Source organism: Plectropomus leopardus, chromosome 20, assembly GCF_008729295.1.
Source record: "Plectropomus leopardus isolate mb chromosome 20, YSFRI_Pleo_2.0, whole genome shotgun sequence".
NCBI lineage: Eukaryota > Metazoa > Chordata > Actinopteri > Perciformes > Serranidae > Plectropomus > Plectropomus leopardus.
Genome location: NC_056482.1, coordinates 10100945 through 10123787, shown reverse-complemented (window position 1 = coordinate 10123787; position 22843 = coordinate 10100945). Strand labels below are relative to the sequence as shown.

At 38.1% G+C, this 22843-nt stretch overlaps 3 protein-coding genes across 5 annotated transcripts in view; 1 reads left to right on the top strand and 2 right to left on the bottom strand.

The window, feature by feature from the left end:
• Positions 1–1597: 1597 nt before the first annotated feature.
• On the bottom strand, positions 1598–8919 carry oacyl (O-acyltransferase like). 2 transcript variants are annotated; one of them, XM_042509040.1, is made up of 15 exons: positions 8763–8919; positions 5967–6100; positions 5803–5881; positions 5581–5716; positions 5290–5492; positions 4933–5145; positions 4745–4847; positions 4569–4670; positions 4292–4457; positions 4117–4196; positions 3464–3574; positions 3149–3272; positions 2793–2979; positions 1919–2061; positions 1598–1824 (listed from the first exon to the last, which is right to left on the bottom strand). In XM_042509040.1, the coding sequence occupies exons 1-15, from the start codon at positions 8917–8919 to the stop codon at positions 1720–1722; spliced, it is 2043 nt and encodes a 680-aa protein (XP_042364974.1). In that variant the 3' UTR covers positions 1598–1719. The 2 variants fall into 2 exon arrangements, with proteins under 2 accessions (XP_042364974.1, XP_042364975.1); XM_042509041.1 differs by lacking the exons at positions 4117–4196; positions 4292–4457; positions 4569–4670.
• LOC121959627 (gastrin-releasing peptide) overlaps positions 6993–22843 on the top strand; it is a 27523-nt gene continuing 11672 nt past the window's right edge. Inside the window, exon 1 of the mRNA XM_042509042.1 lies at positions 6993–7334. The gene's annotated coding sequence lies outside the window, so the exon portion shown is untranslated. The remainder of the gene's footprint in view (positions 7335–22843) is intronic.
• The window catches only part of znf532 (zinc finger protein 532), a 12399-nt gene continuing 2862 nt past the window's right edge, over positions 13307–22843 (bottom strand). For both annotated transcript variants that reach the window (XM_042509038.1, XM_042509037.1), the window contains exons 2-9: positions 19605–21906; positions 19152–19333; positions 18015–18191; positions 17051–17213; positions 16472–16798; positions 15191–15303; positions 14027–14165; positions 13307–13926 (exon numbers count right to left, since the gene is read on the bottom strand). In XM_042509038.1, the coding sequence (XP_042364972.1) occupies positions 13435–13926; positions 14027–14165; positions 15191–15303; positions 16472–16798; positions 17051–17213; positions 18015–18191; positions 19152–19333; positions 19605–21875 (3864 nt within the window). In that variant the 5' untranslated portion in view covers positions 21876–21906 and the 3' untranslated portion in view covers positions 13307–13434. The remainder of the gene's footprint in view (positions 13927–14026; positions 14166–15190; positions 15304–16471; positions 16799–17050; positions 17214–18014; positions 18192–19151; positions 19334–19604; positions 21907–22843) is intronic.

Here is a 22843-nt window from a genome sequence, read left to right as displayed (position 1 = left end):
GGTGCAACAGTACATCATATCTTTTACTAATATAATTAATCCTTTGAGACCAGAGCAAACCTTATTTTGTTTTCCTAAAAGTGACAAGAAGGCACTAAACACATCAGAAAAAATGAACCAAAAATGAGCAAGAAATTAGTAAAAATTACAAGAAAATTACCTGAGGCAAACAAGACTTTGAAAAAGTGCAAGAAAAGTATAATAAATCTGCAACATAATTTAAAATATTAAATTCTGATAACTATTCTTTTTTAGGTATTTTTTTCCTAAAAATTATTTTCTAAATCTACTATTTTTTTTTACATTTTGTAAAGCATGTCTTAGCAACTTGCTGATTGCCTATTTTTCCAAGTTTTTAAAATAAATTACCTCAATTTTCTCAACGCTCAAACGATTAAATACTTTTGAAAGGTTTTCTTGAGCTTCAAGCATAATTTTTTTTTTCCAAAAGCAGTGTCATTACAGTTTGAGACAGTCTCAGTCATGTTACACTATCTTGAGCATGTTGTTGTGGGCTTTTGGATTGGACGTGGCCCCCGTGGACTCGTGTAGTCATGGTGAGAGAAGTGTCGTCTTACCAAAGCAAGATATATTTTTACACCATGTTGTTGCAGTCTGCCTCCGCCCTGGCGTCTGCCCTTCTTCCCCCAAAGTCCCTGGGTCGGGACCAGGTGGAGAATGGTGCTGCACATGTAAGAAGTGTGCGTCACAACCCACGTTCTGTTTGTCTGGGTGTCGTGGGAGAGTCAGCTAAAGCATGCTTTTCCAAAACCAATTAAGGCAGGAGCACCATAGCAGGCAAATGATAGATATGAGACACATCATCACTATGTCAAAGTGTTAGGGCAAAAATAGCAAACCATATTTGGCCTTTATCTTACATAACTGAACACATAGTTGTCTCGTTTGAACTAATGAAATAAAACAGGATTTAATTAAGCACATTGGATGCTAAAAGTAAAAATTACAGCCATGTTTCTGGGAGAAATCATATTATTTTTTTGGCTCCATCCAAGCGCCAATAAACAGTGTTGCATCATGTTGATTTTTCAACATAACTTGAGTGAAAATCCCCACATGAGGAGTTTGTTTCTGTGTGAGTGGCAGAAATAAACAGTGGCAGACAGGTCAAGGTATTTCTTTGAGGCTGTTCACGAACCATTACTCAACTTAATGCAATGTACAACTGAGCGCATGCCCTGCATTACTCAAGTTCTGCGATGGAAACGTAGCTGTGCGTTTATGCGTCATAAGAAACTGAAAACCCTTTGTTGTGATCTCATCCGCTGAGTCAGTGGCACCTGTAAAACCTGACTCACTGTCATCATGGAAAACGCGGGGAAAAATGTCCACTGTTATTGTGTTGTCTTGCATTCCTGATATGATGGTGTTATCAGTTTTGTAGATAAAAGCTCGATTATGTTTTAAATATATTTGCACTATTATCATTGCTTGATTGTGTTGATTTCAATGGTCTTGAACTTATTTTTTGGCTGATCTGCAAGATGTTAACAATCTGTAATATACTGTTTTCAGTGTAAAAGTAGTAAACAGCTCACATTTCTTGATTTCATTTTTTTTTTAGAAACAAGCAGGTTTATTATCTACAAAAGCGGAATTAGACAACAGCACTGACATATAGCTTACAGGCACAAACAAACAGAATATAAGTTTAGGGGTGTTAACTGGATAAAATCTTCTGTGTGCTGACTTGTCTTGTTATGTACTGCTCCCTTTTAGGAGGAGATATGGCTTCTCAATGAGCAGAGTAAATACATAGCCGACCACCAGCGTGAGCACCAGGTGGCCAAGGAACAGGTACATCTGAAGAAAGGAGGAAACATACAATAAACTAAGAGAGAAATATGAAACACGGCCAAATAATGTAAAAATCTGAAAATGCTATATGCTGACTTACGAAGTTGATGTCTGTGTAGTGGATCGGGGTCTCTTGCAAGCCAATGTAGAGGATGATGAAGACAGGATGTGTCAGATAGCAGGCGAAACTTATGTTGGAAAGAGGAACCCAGAAACCCAGTGACAAGAGGCTCTTGATAAAACCTGGACAAACAGTCAGAAACACAGAGGAAAATGTAGCATAGATTTTTTTAAATATGTTTTTTCCAATTTCATATTTGAAAGTCTAGCTTTTCCTCACATGTCACTTAGCAAGAATTGTGCAGACATGCTACTTTTGTATTTATGTTCATATTTGTTTAACCTAATTTGGTTTTGGTTAATTTTGGTTTTTTTAACGAGGCAGGGGAGAGTTTTGAAAACATGTAATTGCTTTGGTTGAAAAGGTAAAAAATCCCCTGAATTTTACAGTTTTTTTTTGTTTTAAATTAAGTCACTATTGAAATGTAAAAACAATAAACAGCAAGTTCCTGCATTATAGTCTGGTCAATCACATGACATAAAACACGATCAAAAGTTTCAATGCAGAAGAAACAAATACTTGGACATTTCCAAAGATTCATTTTTTAAATTCTATTTTGGTTTCGCAGAGTATTGGATGTGAAGCATACAAAAGCTTAATGCATTCACTTGAGAAAAAAATACCCTCTTTTTTCAGAATCAACACGATTATTATCTTAGAGTTATAGGAAATGATTTAGTTGGGGGGGGGGCTACTTGGGGTGATCTCAACGATTCTGGAAAAACAAGCAGATTTTTTTTCTTTGAAAACTTTTCTCATAATTCTGAGATAGGCTATAATAATATTGTTATTTCTTAAAAAAAAACAGGGCAAATTTATTTTCTCAAGCGAATGCATTACGCTCTTGGTTTACCTCCATATCCCTCCTCACAGGCCAGTATGATCCAGGTCACGGCCAGAGCCCACAGCGGCCTGTGTAGTCCCTGGTAGAGGGCATGCGGCACAGATGGATGAGCTGGGGTCTCCCTGAGGATGAACGCCAATCCCACAACCGCAGCCATGAGGGACAGACAGGAGAACCAACCAAGTGCTGCCTGCCACTGCAGCAACAGTAAGACAAGATAAGCATGTGAGTATAATGGCAGCTTAGTCACATATATGTATACTGAGTCTTTTTGGCCCATAAAGACCGTATGATATGTTTCTTCAGATACATTTCTTCTAAAATATTTAAGTTGTGTGCAGTAATTCTGACAGAGATGTTCTCACCTTTTGCTTTAATAGCTTTTCTTTCTTTGTTGTCAGGTATATTCCAGTCAAGATCCCTATTAAAAATGGCCCATACCTTGTATGAGGCTTCACGTAATAATACAAGACGTAATTCTCGGATGTCCTGCAAAAAAAATGAAACAAACAAATGATTCTATTTGTTTGACTTGGAGTGGCTGGTAAGGCTTTATTCTCTTTTATATTGGATTTCACAGTATGAAAGCAAAAATAGTACAATTAATTCGCCTTGCAATTTAATGCATTTTGTTCCTAAGCTGCTTACATTAATACTATATCACCATCACTAAGTCTTACAGTGTAGACGGCTGAAAGACTGGCAGCTGCAGGAGTGCAGTTATCACAGCACTGAGCACAGTGGTCATCAGCAGGAGGCCTCCAGCGACAACCACAAACACACCCCTGTGTCTGATAAACAAAAGACAGGATCAGTATCATTAAAGAACCAGGCTGTGTTCAAAATCACATCACTAACATTAAATTAAAATTCAGAATGATGTGTGTTCATTCTAGTATGTGGATTTTGTGTTTGCCAGAAATGCCTGAGTTTGTACTACATTATCAAGAATTTCTGAATATAAGATGTGAGCTGACTGGATATTCTCGATCGCCCCACAATTCTTTGCTCCTCTTCAGATTGCACCATGGCTGGCAATGGGGGAGGTTCTGAATCAGTCGTCAAAATGTTTTTTATATTTTGTTTCAGGCAAATTTGTTTAGATACAAATAATGTTTGAAATTTGTGAATTTGCCGTCAGTAATGTGATGCAGTCATGTTGCTTGAGTATACTTCAATGCAAATGCAAACAGTATCTTTGTAATGGCATACTTGATTGTGAAGCAGTACGGGGTAGGTTCAAATTGAGAAAGTAGTAAGCAGTACATTAGTATGCAATGTTGAATGGACTTGTTATAGTCAGTTTAATTTGAGGTATAAATTGAGGACATACAATCTGTATAAATAGACCAACAGAGGAGTGGTGGCATAACACTGGAAGTCCAGAGACAGGTACCATGTCCAAGGTATACACTGAGGAGAGAATGGGAAATAAAATGTTGAGCAATGGTCAGTATAGAAATGTGTCAAAGTAGAATTGGAGCAGCTGAATTATTGTTTAAACTTACTATCTCGTGGACTGGGAGGAGATTGCTAATCAACAGTAAGTTTGCCCACCAGTAGGACTTACAATCCATTAATGCATCTATAAATGGGAACCAGTAGGGCCCCCACTGGACCAATGAGATGAGGCCAATGGTTAGACACATAATAAACAGATGCAGAGGTTGAATCCTGTATCAAAGAAAACACAAAGAGAATTCCCATTTAAGATACTGATTTTACATCACAAATCATGAAAAAAAATTACACAAATTGATCGTCATAATGACCCACTTTCAGCACCTTTTGATCCTCCTCAAGAGGTAGTTGGCCACCACACTGGGACTCAGTTTGTCCTCAGCCCTTTCCACGGAGCCCAGCAGAGACCTTGCACTGAGCAGACCCCTGCAACACATATTCTGCTCTAGAATATTCTTTTAAGAGTTATGCTTTTAAACTTTATGATATTTTAGTCTCACCCCAGCAGCAGAAAGGTGTCCACAGCCAGAAAAACAGGCCCGCTGATGCTAAGCACATGCAGAGGGCTGCGTTCAACTGTTGTCTTCCAGTTTTTGTAATTATCTGCAATAGAAATAATGTAGTATGTAAAAATATATAAGTGACTGACTGACTTGCAGACTGAATGTGGAAGGGACATGTGTCGTACCCAGATTGTTTATTACAGGGAACTGTGCAGAGTGTCCACACATGATCCATAACAGGCTGAGAACACGGATGCCATTCAGGGAGGAGTAACCTCCTCCAGGGATGGATGAGGAGGTGCTTAAGACCCCCTGGCTGGTGGTCTGTATTGAAAACGCCTGCAGACACCGGTGCACACAGCTTCGAGCAAAACACAGTGAAGTGCGCCTGGTGCTGTCTACGAAACACAACATTCAATACTTACATATCATCTACCTTCTATTGTTCAAGCACAGAACAACATTATGAATCTGGTAACATTTTCGGGAAATCTTGAGGAAAATGCACTGACATAAAAACACATAATACACATTGTACTTACGACTGCTATTTTCCTCTGAAGTGCTACTATTAATATCGCTACTGGAGGGGCCGTTGGTCTTCAGGGCCCCATAAACATTGAGGCCAGTGTTTAAACAGGAAGACGCCGATATTGGACTGACCTCTTTGTTACGCTGCCACCTTATTATAGCTGTAAACAGGGTAGCTGCAAGAGGTATCGCTACCATAACACAACACACAAACCTGCAGGAGAACGATATCTATGTTAGGTGAGGACTCATGCAGATGAGACAGTAGAAAGAATAAAACAAGTCACATCCTATGTACTTACAGACATGTGACATCTGATGCACTGGGGGAGATGGTGTTGGGCAAGCAGTGGGTCATGATCATTTCCTGGGTGGACTGATTGACCAGGATGGAAGGTAAAGGAGGAATGAGGGACGTCTTGCGGAACTCAAGTTTCCCTGTTAAAAAGGTGAATAAAGACACCAAACAAGTGTTGGAATAAACAAATGGTATTGTCAAAAAGACTTTTTTAAAAATCACTCACCATACAGTGCCAGCATTTGCACATCCTCCTCCCCACACGTGTCAGGAACACAAACACCCACAAAGTACTGGACTGCTCCCTATGGTTGTAAAAAAACTGTTTGAAATCTAAACCATCTGTCAGGATGACATTTTATCTTGTTTAATTACATTGTTTGTTGTTACCTGCCTGAGGAACACCTGGCAGTATTGTCCAGAAAAGGCAGGACCATGTGCAGAGCGACACTGCTGCAACAGGCCAGGCTGGTTGGCATTACCTCCTTTGACATTGCTGCCCACCTTTCCAAATGCATCATACACTGCCAGTTCACACACAACACCACCAAACAACAAACAGATGCAAATTAGTGCAAAGAACAAGACAGTGACCCTCCACAGTCCTTTAAGATAAAAAGAGAAACTCAATTGAAAAAATATATAATATATAAAATAGGTAGCTGATGACTTTTATTTTTATACACTTTATTTATTTGGACAAATTTAAATATATTGACATCCTGCATTGATACAGAAAGGCAACAACATTGTGCATAAAAATTAATCTAAAAAATACATTAGCGATTCTTCAAAAGTAATTTTCAAGTAGGCATATACAAAATTTGAACAGCTTTTACTTCATATATAAGCCTAAAAGTGGGCCTATGGCTTCCAATTTATGACTATACAATGTGATACATTACCCTATAATGAAATGTTATATATTGTGTTAAGAAATGAAACTGTGCAAAATAAAATTGAAAGTTTTTAAAAAACGTGTTTTTTTGTTTGTTTTTTACAACAACAAAAAAAAGAAATTAAATTATACAAATTAAAACTGAGAAATTTTAACAAATAAACTGATTTTTTTTAGTTCTACTTTATTTTATTTTTCTACTGAGGACAAGCTTGAATTTGATTAATCCACTTTCATTTTAATAATAATAATAATAATAATATAATAATAATAAATAATAATAATAATAATAATAATAATAATAATAATAATAATAATAATAATAATAATAATAATAATAATAAATTACAACAGACGTGGTATTTGTTGGCCTCACCATATTTTTTTATCTGGTTGCCTGAATAGAGTGAAACAGCGCCCCTCTGACCTGTGGCGGTCAGACATGGCATTGCACCCTCATTGCAGGTAGTGACGACACGAGGACAGGTGAAGCTGTTCACTTTGATTACCAAGTGTCAAACAAACAAACAGTCGCGGTCAACGTGATACTACCGTGAAACTGCTAATGGACAAGTCTTCCGAAAAGACACTTAAAAGTAACATTTGAAGCCGATTAAAATTCTAGCTTCACAACAAAATAACAGTAGTTAATAGTTTATTTAAACAGAAATTAGCTCGTCCTCCGGTGTTGTTAGCTGACGTTAGCCGTGTCGTTGTGAGACTGATAAGGCAGCACATCGCTCCGAAAACAAAAACACTAAATGATAGTCTCAGCAACAAGTGTAGAAGGACATTAGGCCTCTATGACACAGATTTGGACCACTTTAATCTGCATAAATAAAAAAAGGCGAACTTCATAGGTGAGTCAAATGCACCCTTTGTCTGTCTGCCTGTCTGTCTTTTTGTCTCACTGTTTTCTATGGGGCGAGTCCTCTCTGTGGTTGTCTGTGTGTGGTGTGCATTGATGGATGTACTTGTTGTGTACTGATTATGGAGATCATATTACTCTGTTTGCCAGGACACTGAAGCTGTTGTACTGTTGTAGTGGGATGTCCACATAGACACAGGTAAAAGGAAAGAGCTTGCAGGGCTTTAATTAACATTAAAGAACGCCATATCTGCTATTTTTCACCTGCAGGTTTTGCATTTACCTGTTGGTTATTTGTGGTCAAAGTATGAGTGAGTATTCATTCATTCCTGGCTTGCTTTTAAACTGCTGTATGATGGTGATGATGATGATGATATAATAATAATAATAATACTTTGTAGCATATTTCATACACACAAGATAAATAAATAACTGCTTTATAAAATAGAAAATTTTAATTTTTAGACTATTTAAAGAATAGCTACATGATTCAAAATGAAAAAGATGTAAAATAAACACTTGATACAGTCAAAATTTGCAAAATAATTTTAAATCTTTTACCATAGCCACTTTCACCATCATAATAATAATGGAAATGTTTTGCATATCTTGGGTATAGTTGTCATTTAAAAAAAAACCCTTGCAATACTTTTTTTTTTGGTAGGCCTACACTTAAATAAGATTAGGGGTGTAACATACATTGATCAATACACTGATCTGGATTAATTCATCCATTCAACGATCAACCATCTAATACTGTTGATACAAATGGAAAACATTAATAGATGTTATCTTTAAGATATGCCTTTACTTTGAAATTCCCATGGCATGTCTGCATCTTCATCTACTTTGAAACACACCACCCTCCTAAACCTTTAAACAGTGGTAGGGGCCTAGCAGTGATATTGTCTCTTATCAATAACAGGTCCCTAAATTGAATCACAGTGATTTGTATTGTGGCAAACTTGTGATATCGGCTAATTTGTATCGTATTGTTGTCCAAAGAATCTATATCATATCGTATTGTGATGAACCTTATGATGCTTTTTCCTGTGAATGTAAATTCTTAAATCACTGTAGGCTCTATAGTACTTTATATATTCTTTTATTCTAAGACAATGGCATGCTTGTGTGCATTTATTTGAATGGATTTTGGATGTGAATATAGATCTGTTGTCCTAAAGTTTACTGTCATGTGAAATGTTGCTGCAATTCTCACGTCCTGTTTAATAGCAGTACTGTATATGGCATGTCTAACTAGTAGCTTCTTTAAGTTCATAAGTGAATAACTGGGTGAGTAAGAGAACAGTTGCCCCCTGTAATTTAAATGCGTCTACCCTGGCCTCATTGCAAATGCTCAAGTGACTCTACGACTTAACATACGGTATCAAAAAGCCTTTCAAAAGTCAGCAGCACTTACTGAGAACAGCATATTCCTGTGGCCTGTCCTGCTTAATTTCCCAGAGGAAGGTGTTCGTATCCTCCGCACATCTTTGAGACACAGTCCAGGTCTTCGTACTTACAAACGCTGCACTATACCCTCCAAACAGAAGGAACGCCACCCACCTTAAGGCCATCTTTAGTACTGACTGCATCTTTGTAGAGGAGAAGGTGTTTAAATAACATAGGAGGGGACACATCATCATGAAGGAGGTATAGCGTGAAATTCATCTTGCATGGGATGAATTGAAAAACTGCTTTGGCAACTGCAGATCGTCCTCACCTGGTTTTCTAGATCTGGTGTGAACAGGATTTGGTTACATGAGGGTGAGAGGGGAACAAAAGGTTGCAGGCTGTGATTATGGTCACCACACAGTATCAGCATAATTACAGTGCAAGTCTAATAATGATGGCTACAGCGTAGTAGGTTGTAATCCCACCACTACCACTGGAACAATAGCTATTTAAAAGTATCTGTTTGGTTTTATTTTATCTAATAATTTCTCTATTTCTTTGTAATTTCTCAAATTTTTCAAGCAGAAGAAGCAACACCACAGAGTCCAGTATTTAAAATGTATAAGAAATGGCCACTGGAGGGTGAGCTTGTCCTAAAAACCTGCATCATGTGCTGTGACTTTACTAGGCAGCAGTACAGGAAACCTTATAAACATTTAGTATGATGCATCTACGTAGTTTTTGTGCTCAGACCAGAGAGAGGAAATAATGATTTATTTATGCAGCACCCCTTGATAGCAATCAGTTTGCTTACAAGAACCTGATTGCCAGTCAGCTGATGAGTCATTTTACTCCTAATTGTATCATCAATTATATCAGAAAGTAATGCAAAACTTTTTGTTGTTGACACACGCTGACCAAAAAACATACTGAATGATTTTGTCGCACAGGAAACGTAATTTGTTTTGTTGGATTATATTGATTTAGGATGAGGCAATATGTTGATATTATATATATGAAAGGAGTCTATTGGTTTTGTATATGGTAATATCTTAAGTGTTGTCTTTTCCTGTATTTAAATGCTGCATTACAGTAAAGTGATGTAATTTTCTGATCTGTTCTATCAGCTCTATTATTTGCCTTTACCCACTTAGTTATTATATCCACATTACTGATGTTTATTTATCAAATATATTGGGGTATTTGGTAAAAATATTGCAATATTTGATTTTCTCCATATCGCCAAGCCCCATGCCGCCTGGCAATTACATATTAATTTCTTTGCAATCCAGGAAGTGTTACATTCTTCTACCATGCAGAGGTACCATAGGGTTTAAGACTTTGGTTAAACTGACATTAATTCAGTTTTTTGGGCCTCCTGGGGGCATATAACAAGCTGTAAAGACAACACTGACGTGGCATTATCCTATACTGTGAGCTGATATTGCAGGTTCATATGTCGACACTGTTACCTAAATGTTCATCTAGGACAGTGGTTTCCAGCTGGTCCAGCCATGGGGTCCATGTTTATCCTTAGTCATTAGTTCCATGTCTGCACATAAAATAAAATACTACATATTCTCTTTTATTTCCCAAACAACACGTGGGCTTAGAACACAATGAAAGAAAACACATTGCAAGATTAAAGTGCAATTAATTAAAAAATAAATTGCACTGTAACCTAAAAAGTGCATATTATTGCTTTAAGACCAGTGACGAAAACACTGCAAAGCCACACAGCATGTTCATAGGCCAAATAATGCCAAGGACAGGGCAGTGAAGTAGTTACTGTACTTGAAAAAACTCTCACTCTACAGCAGGAAATGACACTTTGAAGTAAAACCTCTGTTTTCCAAATTTCAGTGTGTTTTCCATAATTAGGCATTTTTTTTTTTTTTTTTTTTACTAACAATGAAGTCCGAAGCCCTTCCCCCCTTTTGACAAAATCAAGACATTTCTTACATTTGGCAAAGTGGCACCATTAAAAGTGTTCTGAATTGGCTTTTAGCAACTCTTATTTGCAAAATACCCTTGGATGTACGAATAACTAGCACTGGATTACTTTTAACCGAAGAAAGCTTAAAAAGATTATACTTAAATAAGTTCTGTAGTTATAATGAGCTCCGTTTTTATGTTTTCCATGTAGATTATTGGATCACATTTTTTAAGCTAGGACACCAGAGATAATAATATCCACTGAATGTTTTTTTTTTTAAAATTTAAACCCTAATCAGGCACTTTAAGTTGCTAAGCAAGACTACAGCTCCTGCTTTAGTTTCCACGAGGGGATATTAACAACTAATGAAATATGCTGTCATTCTGAAACTTAGTAGATTCGCTCATTAAAAACATTTCCTTATTGATAAGAAATTTAATCCAGAAGGCATTAAGCTTCTTTCAAAACAGTATTTCCTTTTTTCAAATTACAAATATTTAATAATAATTTTTTTAGAGACTGGGTTGGCATTTAGGATTTGGGTTAAATTAGGTATAGTCTGATATTACTTATATTATGATACCTTTAAAAAGAGGTGCTTGTGAATGTCCGGTTTATATTAGACTTAGATTTCAGGATGTTTAGATGTCAAACACCTAAATCCAGCATTTAAAATTCAGCCTTCATTATAATCCATGCCCGAGACTCAAAAAGCACTACATTAGACCAGTATAATGATCACAAGAGGCTCTCAGATGTATTTCCACAGAGAAGAGCTGATGTCTTATGTGCAGTCGACATCAGATCTTAACTCTGGCAGGTTTCATCTTTTATTGACATAAAGCACAGCTTTGTACACAAGCATCAGAAATGTCTAAAAACAGCAGCAGCAGCAGCAAGATACATTCTAATCAACAAACAATTCACAGACTGCTTCTCACATGCAGTTTTACAGCGCAAGACAGTTAACGTCTTATCGTCAGAATAGAAAATCTACTGTCCAAAACGTAATCGTTATATCTTTTGGAAATGCTCGGAACAAAGAAAGCAATGGAAAACTTGTAATCAAGTGATTCTCACAACTGTCAGTTATACTTCATTTAACTGAACTGGTCGTCTTTTATCAATAATTCATTTTCACAGCCAAGTTTACATTCTTAGAAGTTTTTAGAAATTGTTCCCAGTGTGACTCCTGTCAATGAATGTAAATTATGATTTTATATTAAAACCAAAGAACCATAAACAGAAGAAATGAGATTGAAAATGAAAAAGTTGACATAAGTTATGATGTTAATAAGACTGCTGTTGAAACAAAGGCAAGTGCTTATTATCTTATTTTAAATATTCTGGTAAATAAACCTTTTTTTTGTGACTTGTAATCACAAAGAGCTGCCATATACAGTATATATTAAGACAGGAATGAAACATAAAAAAGTTTGACAATCTTTTACAAAATATCTTTTTTAAAAGCTACTTCAAATTTGGCCCATGTATTTGTCTTTAAAAGAGTTATGTTTTCGAAAACTGGGAGCTTTAAACTCATTTCCAAATTTTCCCTCTGCATGTATTGATATGTAAATAATTTGACATGGTGGTATGCAGATGCAGCTGAAAATAGGCTTTATCTTTGCTTTGATATCTTCAGATATTTCATGTCATTTCTGGGGCTGGATATCAGAAGTCGACACCTTTTAAGGCCTAAAATACCAAAATAACTCAGTATCAAGTAGTACTGCAATGTCTCTTTCCAAATGATATGGTCATGTGATCCTTTTGTCTCAGCTCCCCACCACATTAGTCAACTTTCTGTTGCTGTTTGTCTCTCTGGACACCTGATACCTGATGGCGAGCCTTTCATTGGTCCCAACAAACTCACACCGACACCAAAACGCCTAAACGTTGTTGTTAAACCCAATTATAACTAAGTTAATGTTAGCCATGTGGTGTGGTGAAGTCGAGCGCAGTGTATTGACAAAGTTGGCAGTTAAGCGCTCTGAGATGCCACCAGAACGTTCAAGACTATGGCTATACTGCACGCCACTCCACTCACATGATCACATTTAGTACTCTATGGGTATCACTTTAAAGTATTGGTAACATAACATTGCAATCATACCCAGTCCTAGTAATTTCAGCTCAAAATGAATGCAGAGATTTTGTGTCAGGATGTGTTAGAAAGACGGCTCAGAGACAAATATTAGTTTGCCATAAAATAGAGAAAACTGAAACATAAAGAGTGTTTGATGCTAATCTCCTGCTCAACTTTTTAAGTTAAGAGAAATGCAACACTTCAGATATGGGTAACACTGCACTGGGTAAACCTTAAACTCCCAAAAGTTTTATATATGTATATTTTATCTTGCAGACATTCGCTTGACATTAGCAGCATTGAACATTCAGAACACTGCTGACTGTATGAGGATTAATCCCATGACAACAATATATCTATACATCATCTAGCCCTAATGAGAACAATGGAAACTGTTTAAAATAAAAAAGCTCTTCTATAAAAAAGATCTATTCAAAGCCTATAGAAACATCTATGAGTGTACAAAAAACTATCTCGTTCAATTTACTTAAAGACACATCAAGTGACTTTGACATATATTACATATTTTTGTGTGTATATTGTTTACACATTGTATTACCCTACATTTACATGATGTATATACAGCATACTGAAGGTTGTCGGCAACGCTTTAACAAACTGTATTAACTTTAAAACAACAGTGTTTGCTTCAGATGGAATGGGTTAAAAGTGTCACTTCTCGGCTGCACTCAGTCTCTTAGACTTTATGAACGCCATCCCATGTGTCCTCATATGAGTGTTCAGGTTTCCCTCCGTTTCAAACGTCTTCCCACACACTTTGCATTTGGTATTTGGCGTCCCGTCCGAAACATCCAGCTGATTCTCTCTCTGGCTCTCGTCATCGTCCTTGCCCCGTCCGTTGTATCGGCCGAGACCCTGCGGCTCCTTCAGCCGATGGACGATGAAGAGGTGTCGGGCCAGCGAGCGGTGGGAGGTGTAGCACAGGCCGCACTCCTGACACTGGTAGGACGAGCCGTCAGACTTGTGCTGGGGAATGTGCTCATGGAAAGCTGCGATGTCCTCAGTGGTGAAGCCGCAGACGGCACACTTGTGAATTTTAAGGATATTCACCTTGAGCCTCTTCAGTGGCTGTGAATCTGAGCCTCTGGGGATCAGGCCTGGGGACCCCTCATCTTCTTCTGCCTTCCTTTTGGGACTGAGGGTCTGAGGAAGAGATTAAAATATCAGTTACGAATGACAGGAGAACCATGAAATTCACATGTAAGCTAAATATGTTAGCTTTGATAAATGTGTGCCATAGCACCGTTTCTTTGACAGGCAAAGTCTCCGTATGATCAGAGCTGACAGTCTTCCCCTCTGGGTCCTTGACTCCATGCATCAGATGAATGTGCTGATCCAGCAGCACTCTTTTAGTGAACGGCTGGCTGAGAGCTGGACAGTGCCTATTGAAGTACAAGAAAATAACCGTTATATCCTTTTGCAAGCTGATTTCGTCTTCTGTTATTTGTATACATACAATTTGTTTGCATTTTGTTTGCATTACCATCGAAGAGTATTTTTACTTCACTGTAAGTGAAGGTAGAGCATGGTCTTCGGTCTGACTTCCTACAGAGCCACTATTACCTGTTTTCCCCCAACATGAAACCTGTTCCGTCCTTGTTCACGCACCCAATTTTAAACCGTTCAGAGCATTTGGATCAAAAATACATCAGTTCAGAACCTGAAAGGTTTATTAGCTGGAACTGAAATAAATTGGCAGGTTTTCCTTGGCCTGAAGTGCAAACTGTGACAACATCAGTGGACATGTTATATTCCACTGGTTGGAAAGAGAAGATGGAGAACGCAACAATAGAGAAATCAAGTGACTCATTTTTTGGTGTAAAAGAAAAATTTCAGTGGTCTTAGTTCATGCTTTTTTTTGTTGATAAAAACCAATATCTGTAATAGCAGAACAGGTAATCAGTGTGATCTGCGATTTTGCTACTACTGTTCACTTCTGTTGTACACTGGGAGATGCCCTCTGTCCATGACACATTCTTGTTTCGTGCAAAACTGGTGGAAACGCGGCGGGCTCACAGACAGCACCAAGGTTCCAAGAATCTTGACCAGACCGGTTCAATAACGAGCTGATTGAGTGGAGGAGGTCAGGGTGGATAGATGGGTCAACAAAATGTTGGACAACATAGGAGACTGCTGTTTGTTTCCTGTTTCCTTTACAGATAGTTAGCATTAGTTTTTTGTAATCATGATAGTTGTTCGCTAACTATATCCAAGAGGTTATTATGGTAACCATGACGATCAGGATCCCCTAATTTATGATTTTTGTGCCTAAACGTAACCATACCTTAACTATAGTGATGTCAGATCAGAAAATGCTTGTATGTGTAGTTGTTGGACCAATAATGTATCCTGATGTTGTATCTGGAGGACTTGTTGTCAAAAACATAGTGGGTGTGTGTGTACTCACGGGCAGGTGTAGACCTTTCGCATTCCTTTGTGTTTAAGACGATTGTGTCGGCAAAGGCTGTGGGAGGAGCTGAACGACTTGTCGCACTGTCGACAGGGGTGTTTCTTCAGTATCTGCAATGTCAGGAGGATGCGTGATATTTTTTAAAATCATAGCAGTTACAGATCATGTTTCTACTCTTGTGGTGGAATGTAACTAGGACAATTTACTCAATTACTATTAACCCTTTGAAACCTGAGCAAATTAGTTTGATTTCTCTCAAAAACATAAGCAATAAGCAACTTAACAAGACAAGGTCAAGAAATTAGCAAAAAATTTGTAAAAAAAAATCACAAGACAACTACCTAAAAATAAGCGAGAACCCCCCCAAAAAACAAACAAACAAGAAAAAGACCTTTAAAAGCCCTGTAAATAAATGAAAGTATGTATTTCTTTTATATATTTTATTATATATTTTTTTCTGTAGTATTAAACACAGTTTTCTGGATATTTTTTGAATAATTTTCTAATAGTTCTCCCCTCTTTTTTTCTAATTTTAAGGTAATTTTCTTTTCCCCTTTTATTATTATCTTGCCAGGTTGGTCATTACCTTTTTTCCCATGTTTTTGAAACCAATTCGCTCGGGTTTCAAAGGGTCTGGATGCAGCACAAGAAAACTGATGTCAAAACAGTTTTCAAAGGTTTAAGTACAAATTAAGTACAAATTTAAGATACTTACTTACCTACTTACATCACTGCTTTCCAAAGGTAAATATTGTACTTCTTACTCGACTAGCATTTTACTGTTTTATAGGTACAAGTTACTTAAAAATTAAAAAAGAGTTTTTGTTCAAACTTGTGCAGAGTTCATGAAATATGATGCTTTGTTATACGTTAAACTGTGCAACAGTATATACAATTTAAGATGAAAAGATTAATTGATAAATCCTTAAGTTGACTGTCAGAAAATTAATTGAGAAACGTTCCTGTAATTATTTCAATTATCTTAATCATTAATTATTTGTATTAGTCTGTTGAGTAGTTGGACAAAATAAGCAATGTCAGTGTTTTTCTTTGTTCACTTTGTTTCACACATCAATTGATTAATCAAGAAAATAATCCACAGATTCATCAATAGTCAAAGTAAGTAAAGGATCTTAATATCTTCTCCACAGCTGTAGGGCTTTACTGCCTCAGCTCTCTAAATTTTCTTAATGCATGTTCTCTCACAAACTCTCAGCAGAATCTAAAAAAAACAGTGAGACCAATTATAAACTAATGAGAATGATTTTAAACATTTACCTTGCCATGTTCACGCCTCATGTGAGCCAAAAAGACCTCCCTTGAGCTGAAGAGAGTACCGCAGTCTCCACATGTGTATCCTGAGCCAGGAGGGGTCTTGAGGTCCGCTGAGCCGCTGCTGTGTGTTTTCTTTAGGGGTGTAGGCGAGGGCTTCTTTTCTCCCTTGTCTTGACCATTGACATTTCCTCCATCTTTGCTATTGCTGTTGTTATTATTACTGGGGCTGCTGCTGTTGGTACTGTTAGAGTTAGTGGGTTTGGTGCTGAGAGGGAGGTTGATGCCCAAGTTAGGTGGACCCTCGATGGTCTTCAGGGTTCCATGGATGGCCTGGAAAGCATCCACACACGCAGATTGAATTATAAACTAAAAAGTATAAAGCACTGAATTGCATATAGACTAAACTTACAAGTTGTACTCATAAAATTGGTCTTGAACATTTAAAAAGATGTTAGATAGATGTGTCACACATACCTATGAACTCAGAACTTAAAGTTTGATTTCACAGTTAATTAGAAGTTTAAAAAAAAGACTCATACATAAGCATAATCTTAAAATAACATAACTGCTTCTTATGCCCACCTTGATATGGTCCAACATGAGCTGTTTCTGTGCGTAGTGCATGGAGCAGTCGGGGCATTTGAACACTGAAACTTTGTGATTGACGATGTGCTGGTCGAAGTGCGTATAGAGCAGTGACTGCAAAGTGAACACTGTATCACACATGGAACACTTGTAGATCATCCTGAAAGACAGAACACAAAACACCCTTAAAAACCCACTGTAAAGTCACTGAAAACATACATATTAATGAAAAAGAATGGCACTTTTGTAAATATTGTGTTTAAAATGAAGTTGTAGTCAGTTGTAGTTGTATGCACTTGCACTTTCTATCTGTTTTTCCAAGTAAACCTTTTAGGTTAGATTACTTTTAGATAAGTTTGCGATATGATCAAATTATTAAACATGCTGAAAGGGATAGTTAAGTACTTTCCATATTCTTTTACATTGATTATCTGTTTAGCTTTATGCTTAAAACACAGTTGTGGTCAAACCCATGCAATGGTACAAGAACACCTGGTCCTGAGCACCTGAGTCATCAGTAGTGCTGATGGTGGGTAGTAAGTCAGTGAAAGGTTGCCATGTGGAAAAAACAAACCCAAGTTAAGCCACTATGTCTAAAACCCACAAATCCTGCTACTGATGAAGCAGCGAGGATGATTTTCCTTTGAAGAATGAATTGGCCGTGGGTCTTAGGTTACATTGGTGTGTGTCATTGTGAAAGAAAGTGTGTGTAGGTGTGTGTTGATAATTCTTTATAGAAAAAGCTATGGTCTTGTGTGTGTGTACTGAACACTATTTTTTAAATAAATATGGATATATTAAATTTAATTTTGCATTAAATTAAATGTTGTGTGCGTCAAAAGGTACAACTGGAAGGGAAAGTGCTTTGCTTAATTTTGTCTTTGACAGAATAATACATTAAAAAACAGTTCATTTAAATTAGCTTTTTGTATAAATAAGTACCACAGTGTTTTTGACCTACTTGGGCTCTCCTGCCTTCATTCCTGGATGCTGTGTGTTCACGTGAGAGTGCGTTCCAGGCGCAGACTTGAAGGCCATGGGGCAGAGAGGACATTTAAAGAAGGTCTCACAGTGAGAACTCTGGATGTGGGATTTTACAGTTGCAACATCAGCGAAGATCACACTGCAGTGGATACAGCTGGAGGGAAAAGCAGTAAGAGTTTGCAAAAGTTAGCTTTAAGTAAGATTAAAAATGAAAGCCAGTTCAACTCTTTCCTTGGACAGAGGCACTTTGGTGTTTTTCTAAATTAAAACATTAAAATAGTCACTTTTTTAATACGAGTTAGATTAGATGAATGATACCACTCTGTACATAAAATATCAAAACACCAGCAAAGCTTGCAGAATAACAAACAGGCCTGTAGCCTTCTGCGACTCTGAAACTTACTTATCATGGAAGGACAACAGCATAACATTTGATCACAAGCTGAAATGCATTGTTTTTACAAGAAAAGTTGTTCTGTATATAACAAGTATTGCTGTATTTTTTTTTACTTCTTTAGACTAATTTTCCTTCTTTGTGTACTTTTGAAGTAAAGTTGCACGGAAACCTCCACCCATTAAATATCAAGGCAAGCTATTATGCTAAACTAAGCTGAAATAACCACCTACTGAGAGTGGTGTTAATCTTCTCATCCAGCTCTCTGCAAGAAACCGAATAACCAACTTGCCATAAAAATATAATTTTCTGACAGAATGCACATACAATATTGCAGATTTTAACTCCAAGGACACAAGATGTTCATTCAGTTTTTTTTACAAGTCTGACTAATAATGGAGCCATAACTGGTCAGTTTTAATGGCTTGTACCTTGGGTGAATCCACGTAAAATTCTCACTGTCCATTTTTTTCTAATAATGTCATTTCAAGTTATATGGGATTGTCAAGCTGAGGCAAACGAAATGTACTTAATTACTGTAATAATAAATGTCATTGTAAGTGGTCCTTTGACAAAAAAAGAACAAGAGACACTTAAGTCTGAGTACAGCCAGACAGAGAAGATTTGAAAATTGAAGTTGAATATAAGCAGCAGCACAAGAGTAAAGTAAGACTAAAAGGCAAACTAATAATGTTATGATTGTAGTTAAGGTAGACTGACCGGTAGCCAACTCTTCGGGTATAATGCAGGCAGTTCTTTGTGACATGTGATTGGAAGTGGACAGAGCGGCAGCTGGCGCCACACTCAGGGCAGATGTAAGGAGACTTGTGCTGGTGGATTCGCTGGTGTGACAGAAAGCTGCACTGATTCGGGAGAAGCATTTGGCAGATGGTGCATATTTTCTAAAAAGAGTAGATAAAGAAAAACATAAATTGTGTTGTTTTTTTTACATAGAACTGGATTATTCAAACCAGAATATATGTGTTATCATAAAAGATACAGTTATTTCATGTTTTAAGTGGATCCATTGTGTTCAAGAACTGTGAGTCACATAACATTGTCAATGAGAAAAATAAATGGGAATGAGAGCTTCCCCGAAATAGTCTCTCCTACCACTAAAAGGCAGACAAACTAAATTACACCATATTATGTAGCAGTTCACACATTACACACCTGTGCACTGGACTCCGGTGCTTGTTGGTAGTGCATAGCTAGCGAGCTGTCATCTGGGAACATTTCGTTACACTCAGAGCACTTTAGGCTGTGTCTGCAGAGCTTCGATGCATCATCCTCCAAGGGCATGGCTGCAACAAGGGGGGAACTGCATGAAGCTGAAATCACTGTACTTTGGGACCCTCCACCAGCAACCCTCCCAGTGATTTGACTAGTGGGTGCCTGTGCTTGGGATGGGGAGGTGGTGCCAGTAATGTTAGGTGGGCCTGGTGAAGGTGATGTGGTTATCATCTGATCTGCAGGGATGGGTTTCAGAATTAGATGTGAGCACTGCATGACAACACCTTTGTCCTTGTGGCCTCTGGCATGAGACAAGAGGCTGCATTTGTTGTAGAACACTAGGCTTTTGGCACAGTGGTTGCAGGTGACCTCGATCCGCACACTGCGACGTTCATAGTGATGTGTCAGGCTCCTCTCAAGAGCAAATGAGTCTCCGCACTCCAGGCACTTGTAGCCACGTGAGGGTAATGAGATACAAGCTGAAGTTGGTGGAGAGAGATTTGGGATGTACACAGGGACAGGATTAATGCTACTCAGGACTTTATTGAAGGCGTCCACTACAGAACTTTGAGAGTTGGTCAACACTTGAATCCTAGAGACTTTCTTTGAGGCTCGGCCAGCGAGAATCGTCTGCTGTTTGACTTGCTGTGATTGTTTAGAGGAGGACAGGGCCTGTTGTAGGTCACAGACAGCAGAGGATACAGCTTGAGGCAGAAGGTTTAGGTTACTAAGATGGACTGTCTTTGGCACAAGTTTCGCATTAGCCAGACTGGAGGCAGGTACCATGACGGTCTGTTGCTGGATGGCATTTGCAGCTTTCAAGATGGCGCTGCTGGCACTTTGCACTGACGCAGCAGGGATGACAGTTGCCTTTACTGTGGTGTTGTTAGCTAGCTTCAGATTGATGACTTGGGAACCAGCTGTCTTGACTGCCGAGACCGGCAGGAAAGCTGTGGCCACAGGTTTAATGGTCATTTGCTTTGTTATTTCAATTGAAGGGCCTCCGGTGGTGGCTAGTACTGTAGTTGGCAAAGAGGGCCTTGTGGGAGATGAGAAAATTGCACTGGTGGTTGCCATGACAGACAAACTGTTCTCCCCTTTTTTCAGACCATCAGGATCAAACTCTGGTACAACTCGGGTGACGGTGCGCCTGATCTGGCCAGATGATGTCTTGATTGTTTTGATCCTGACTTTTGGGATGACTGGGGTGTCTGTGCTTGAGTCAGGGGAATCTTTGCTGCTACCCTCACTGATGACACTGGAGGGGCTGTCTGGTTGTCGTGTTAACAACCTCTTTGCAAACTCCAGGGCAGACTCCTGTTCTTGTGACTTCTCTGGAGCTCTGGGGTTTTTATTGGTCAGGTTGGATTCTTTCTGTGTTGTAGGGGAATCCAAAACACCCAAGTCTGTAGCATTAGCCTTTTTGGCACTGAGGGCTGCTATGGCTGCTATACAAGATGATAGTTTTGCAGAGGACTTGGCTTTGACTTGAGACATACTGGATACATTAACAATCCTGGTTGCTCCTTCAACATCACTGCACTCCTGATCTTGAGACTTGAGAACAGTTTCCTTCAGACTTCCCTCAGATAAACTTGATTGAGGGGGCTCGGTAGACTTAGATCCTCCCAGAGTGCAATTGGTGTTCTTGTTTGGATCATTGTCCACTGATATAGGAGATTGAGATTTATGCTCCTCGTTCTTAGTGGACCTAAAAAGTGACTGACCTTCCTGCTTGTCCATTGGATCATCTACCTCAATTTTATCATCATCAAACTCTTCAGCACTTGAAATGGGGCTGAACTGATTGAAAGTCGATGATTGGTTGTCTGACTGTCCTTCCTCCCTGGGAGCTTTCCATCCATTCTTGGTATGAGTACCTGGCAAAAAGCCATTATGAAGTCCATTACCAATGGCAACAGAATGGGACTGGGGATGAAAATGTCCTTCCTTCTCTGATACGGATCCACCATGCTCGCTTGTGTCCGTGTTTCTGATATTTTTGACAATAACACTAACTCCAACGTCATGTCCTGTTGAAGTGTTGTGGGCCTCGTCTTCATTGGTAGTCACACCACCAGTGGGTTGCTTGAGCTGTCCGTCATGGTCATCATGGGGGCCAGATTCAATAGCGGCTTTGGGATCCACCATGTCAGGGATGTCGAAGGCCGCCAGCAGATCATCGAAGTCTGGCGTCTTCATATCTCCCATGGTCCTGCTCCTGTTCTGATGAGGAGATCACCTGGGGAACACAGATGACATACCATGTTAACTTAAAAATATCTAATGATACGATGAGTTCTTCAACATGTAATAAGACATCATAATTTTCAAAGACAGTCTTCACAGTGTCTGTGTATTACTTGATGAGTAATACGAGTAATGAATATATGAGTAATGTTGTAACAGAACAACAGAATTTCATAAAATCATCTTTTTATTGTTGCTGCTACATACTGTCTTGTATGAGATAGTAACAGGACAAAAATGGTCTTACTTATTTCTATCTACCATAAATCAGCATAGCAGATCAAAGATCAACACAGTGCTAATACAGTGGTCTCTTGTGATGTGGTGTTGAATGTTTACAATCAATTTCATGGCCATCTGCTTATGAGTTTATGAAATGTCTTGTGTGCGAAGCTGATATTTTGGTTTTAGTAGTATCCAATAATATCCATAGATCAAAGTTTCCATACTGGAAAGGTTCACATTTTGGAGACATGAATTTTCTCAATAATCATCATGGATGGCTATATAGACAACTGTAACATCATTCTAAGTCTATCATTAGTCCCAGATGACGCCTTTTCATGGTGATTGGAAATAATTAGGCCATTCATATTGAAAGCAGAATAATTTGAAGGAAAATATATATCTGCTCTGGTTACAAGCATGCATCTTATAGTTGAAATATGTCTAAAGTGTATGTTATATTACAAACAATGGCATTACTTGAACTCATGAACGTTGTCTTTTGTTTAATGTTTTTGGGAAAAATCCTATACATACTGTATGTTTCTGTGTCAGAAATTCATTTTTGATTAATAGCGTGATATAATACAGATCTATAGCTTTGGGATATTTGCATATTTTCTTATTCTTTGTTATTAGGGAAGAAGTCACGGACTACCATGATATTGGGTAGTTTTCGAACTGTCCATTTTCATGTGTGCCTT

What these genes read in the sequence shown, in the direction of transcription:
- oacyl (XM_042509040.1), bottom strand. Translation starts at nt 8,919, where the DNA reads ATGGCCTTAAGGTGGGTGGCGTTCCTTCTGTTTGGAGGGTATAGTGCA. An exon ending in GCATCAGATGTCACATGTCT is followed by an intron (nt 5,493 to 5,580) that starts GTAAGTACATAG and finishes GTTCTCCTGCAG; the next exon opens with GTTTGTGTGTTGTGTTATGG. An exon ending in GTCTTTCAGCCGTCTACACT is followed by an intron (nt 3,273 to 3,463) that starts GTAAGACTTAGT and finishes TTTTTTTTGCAG; the next exon opens with GACATCCGAGAATTACGTCT.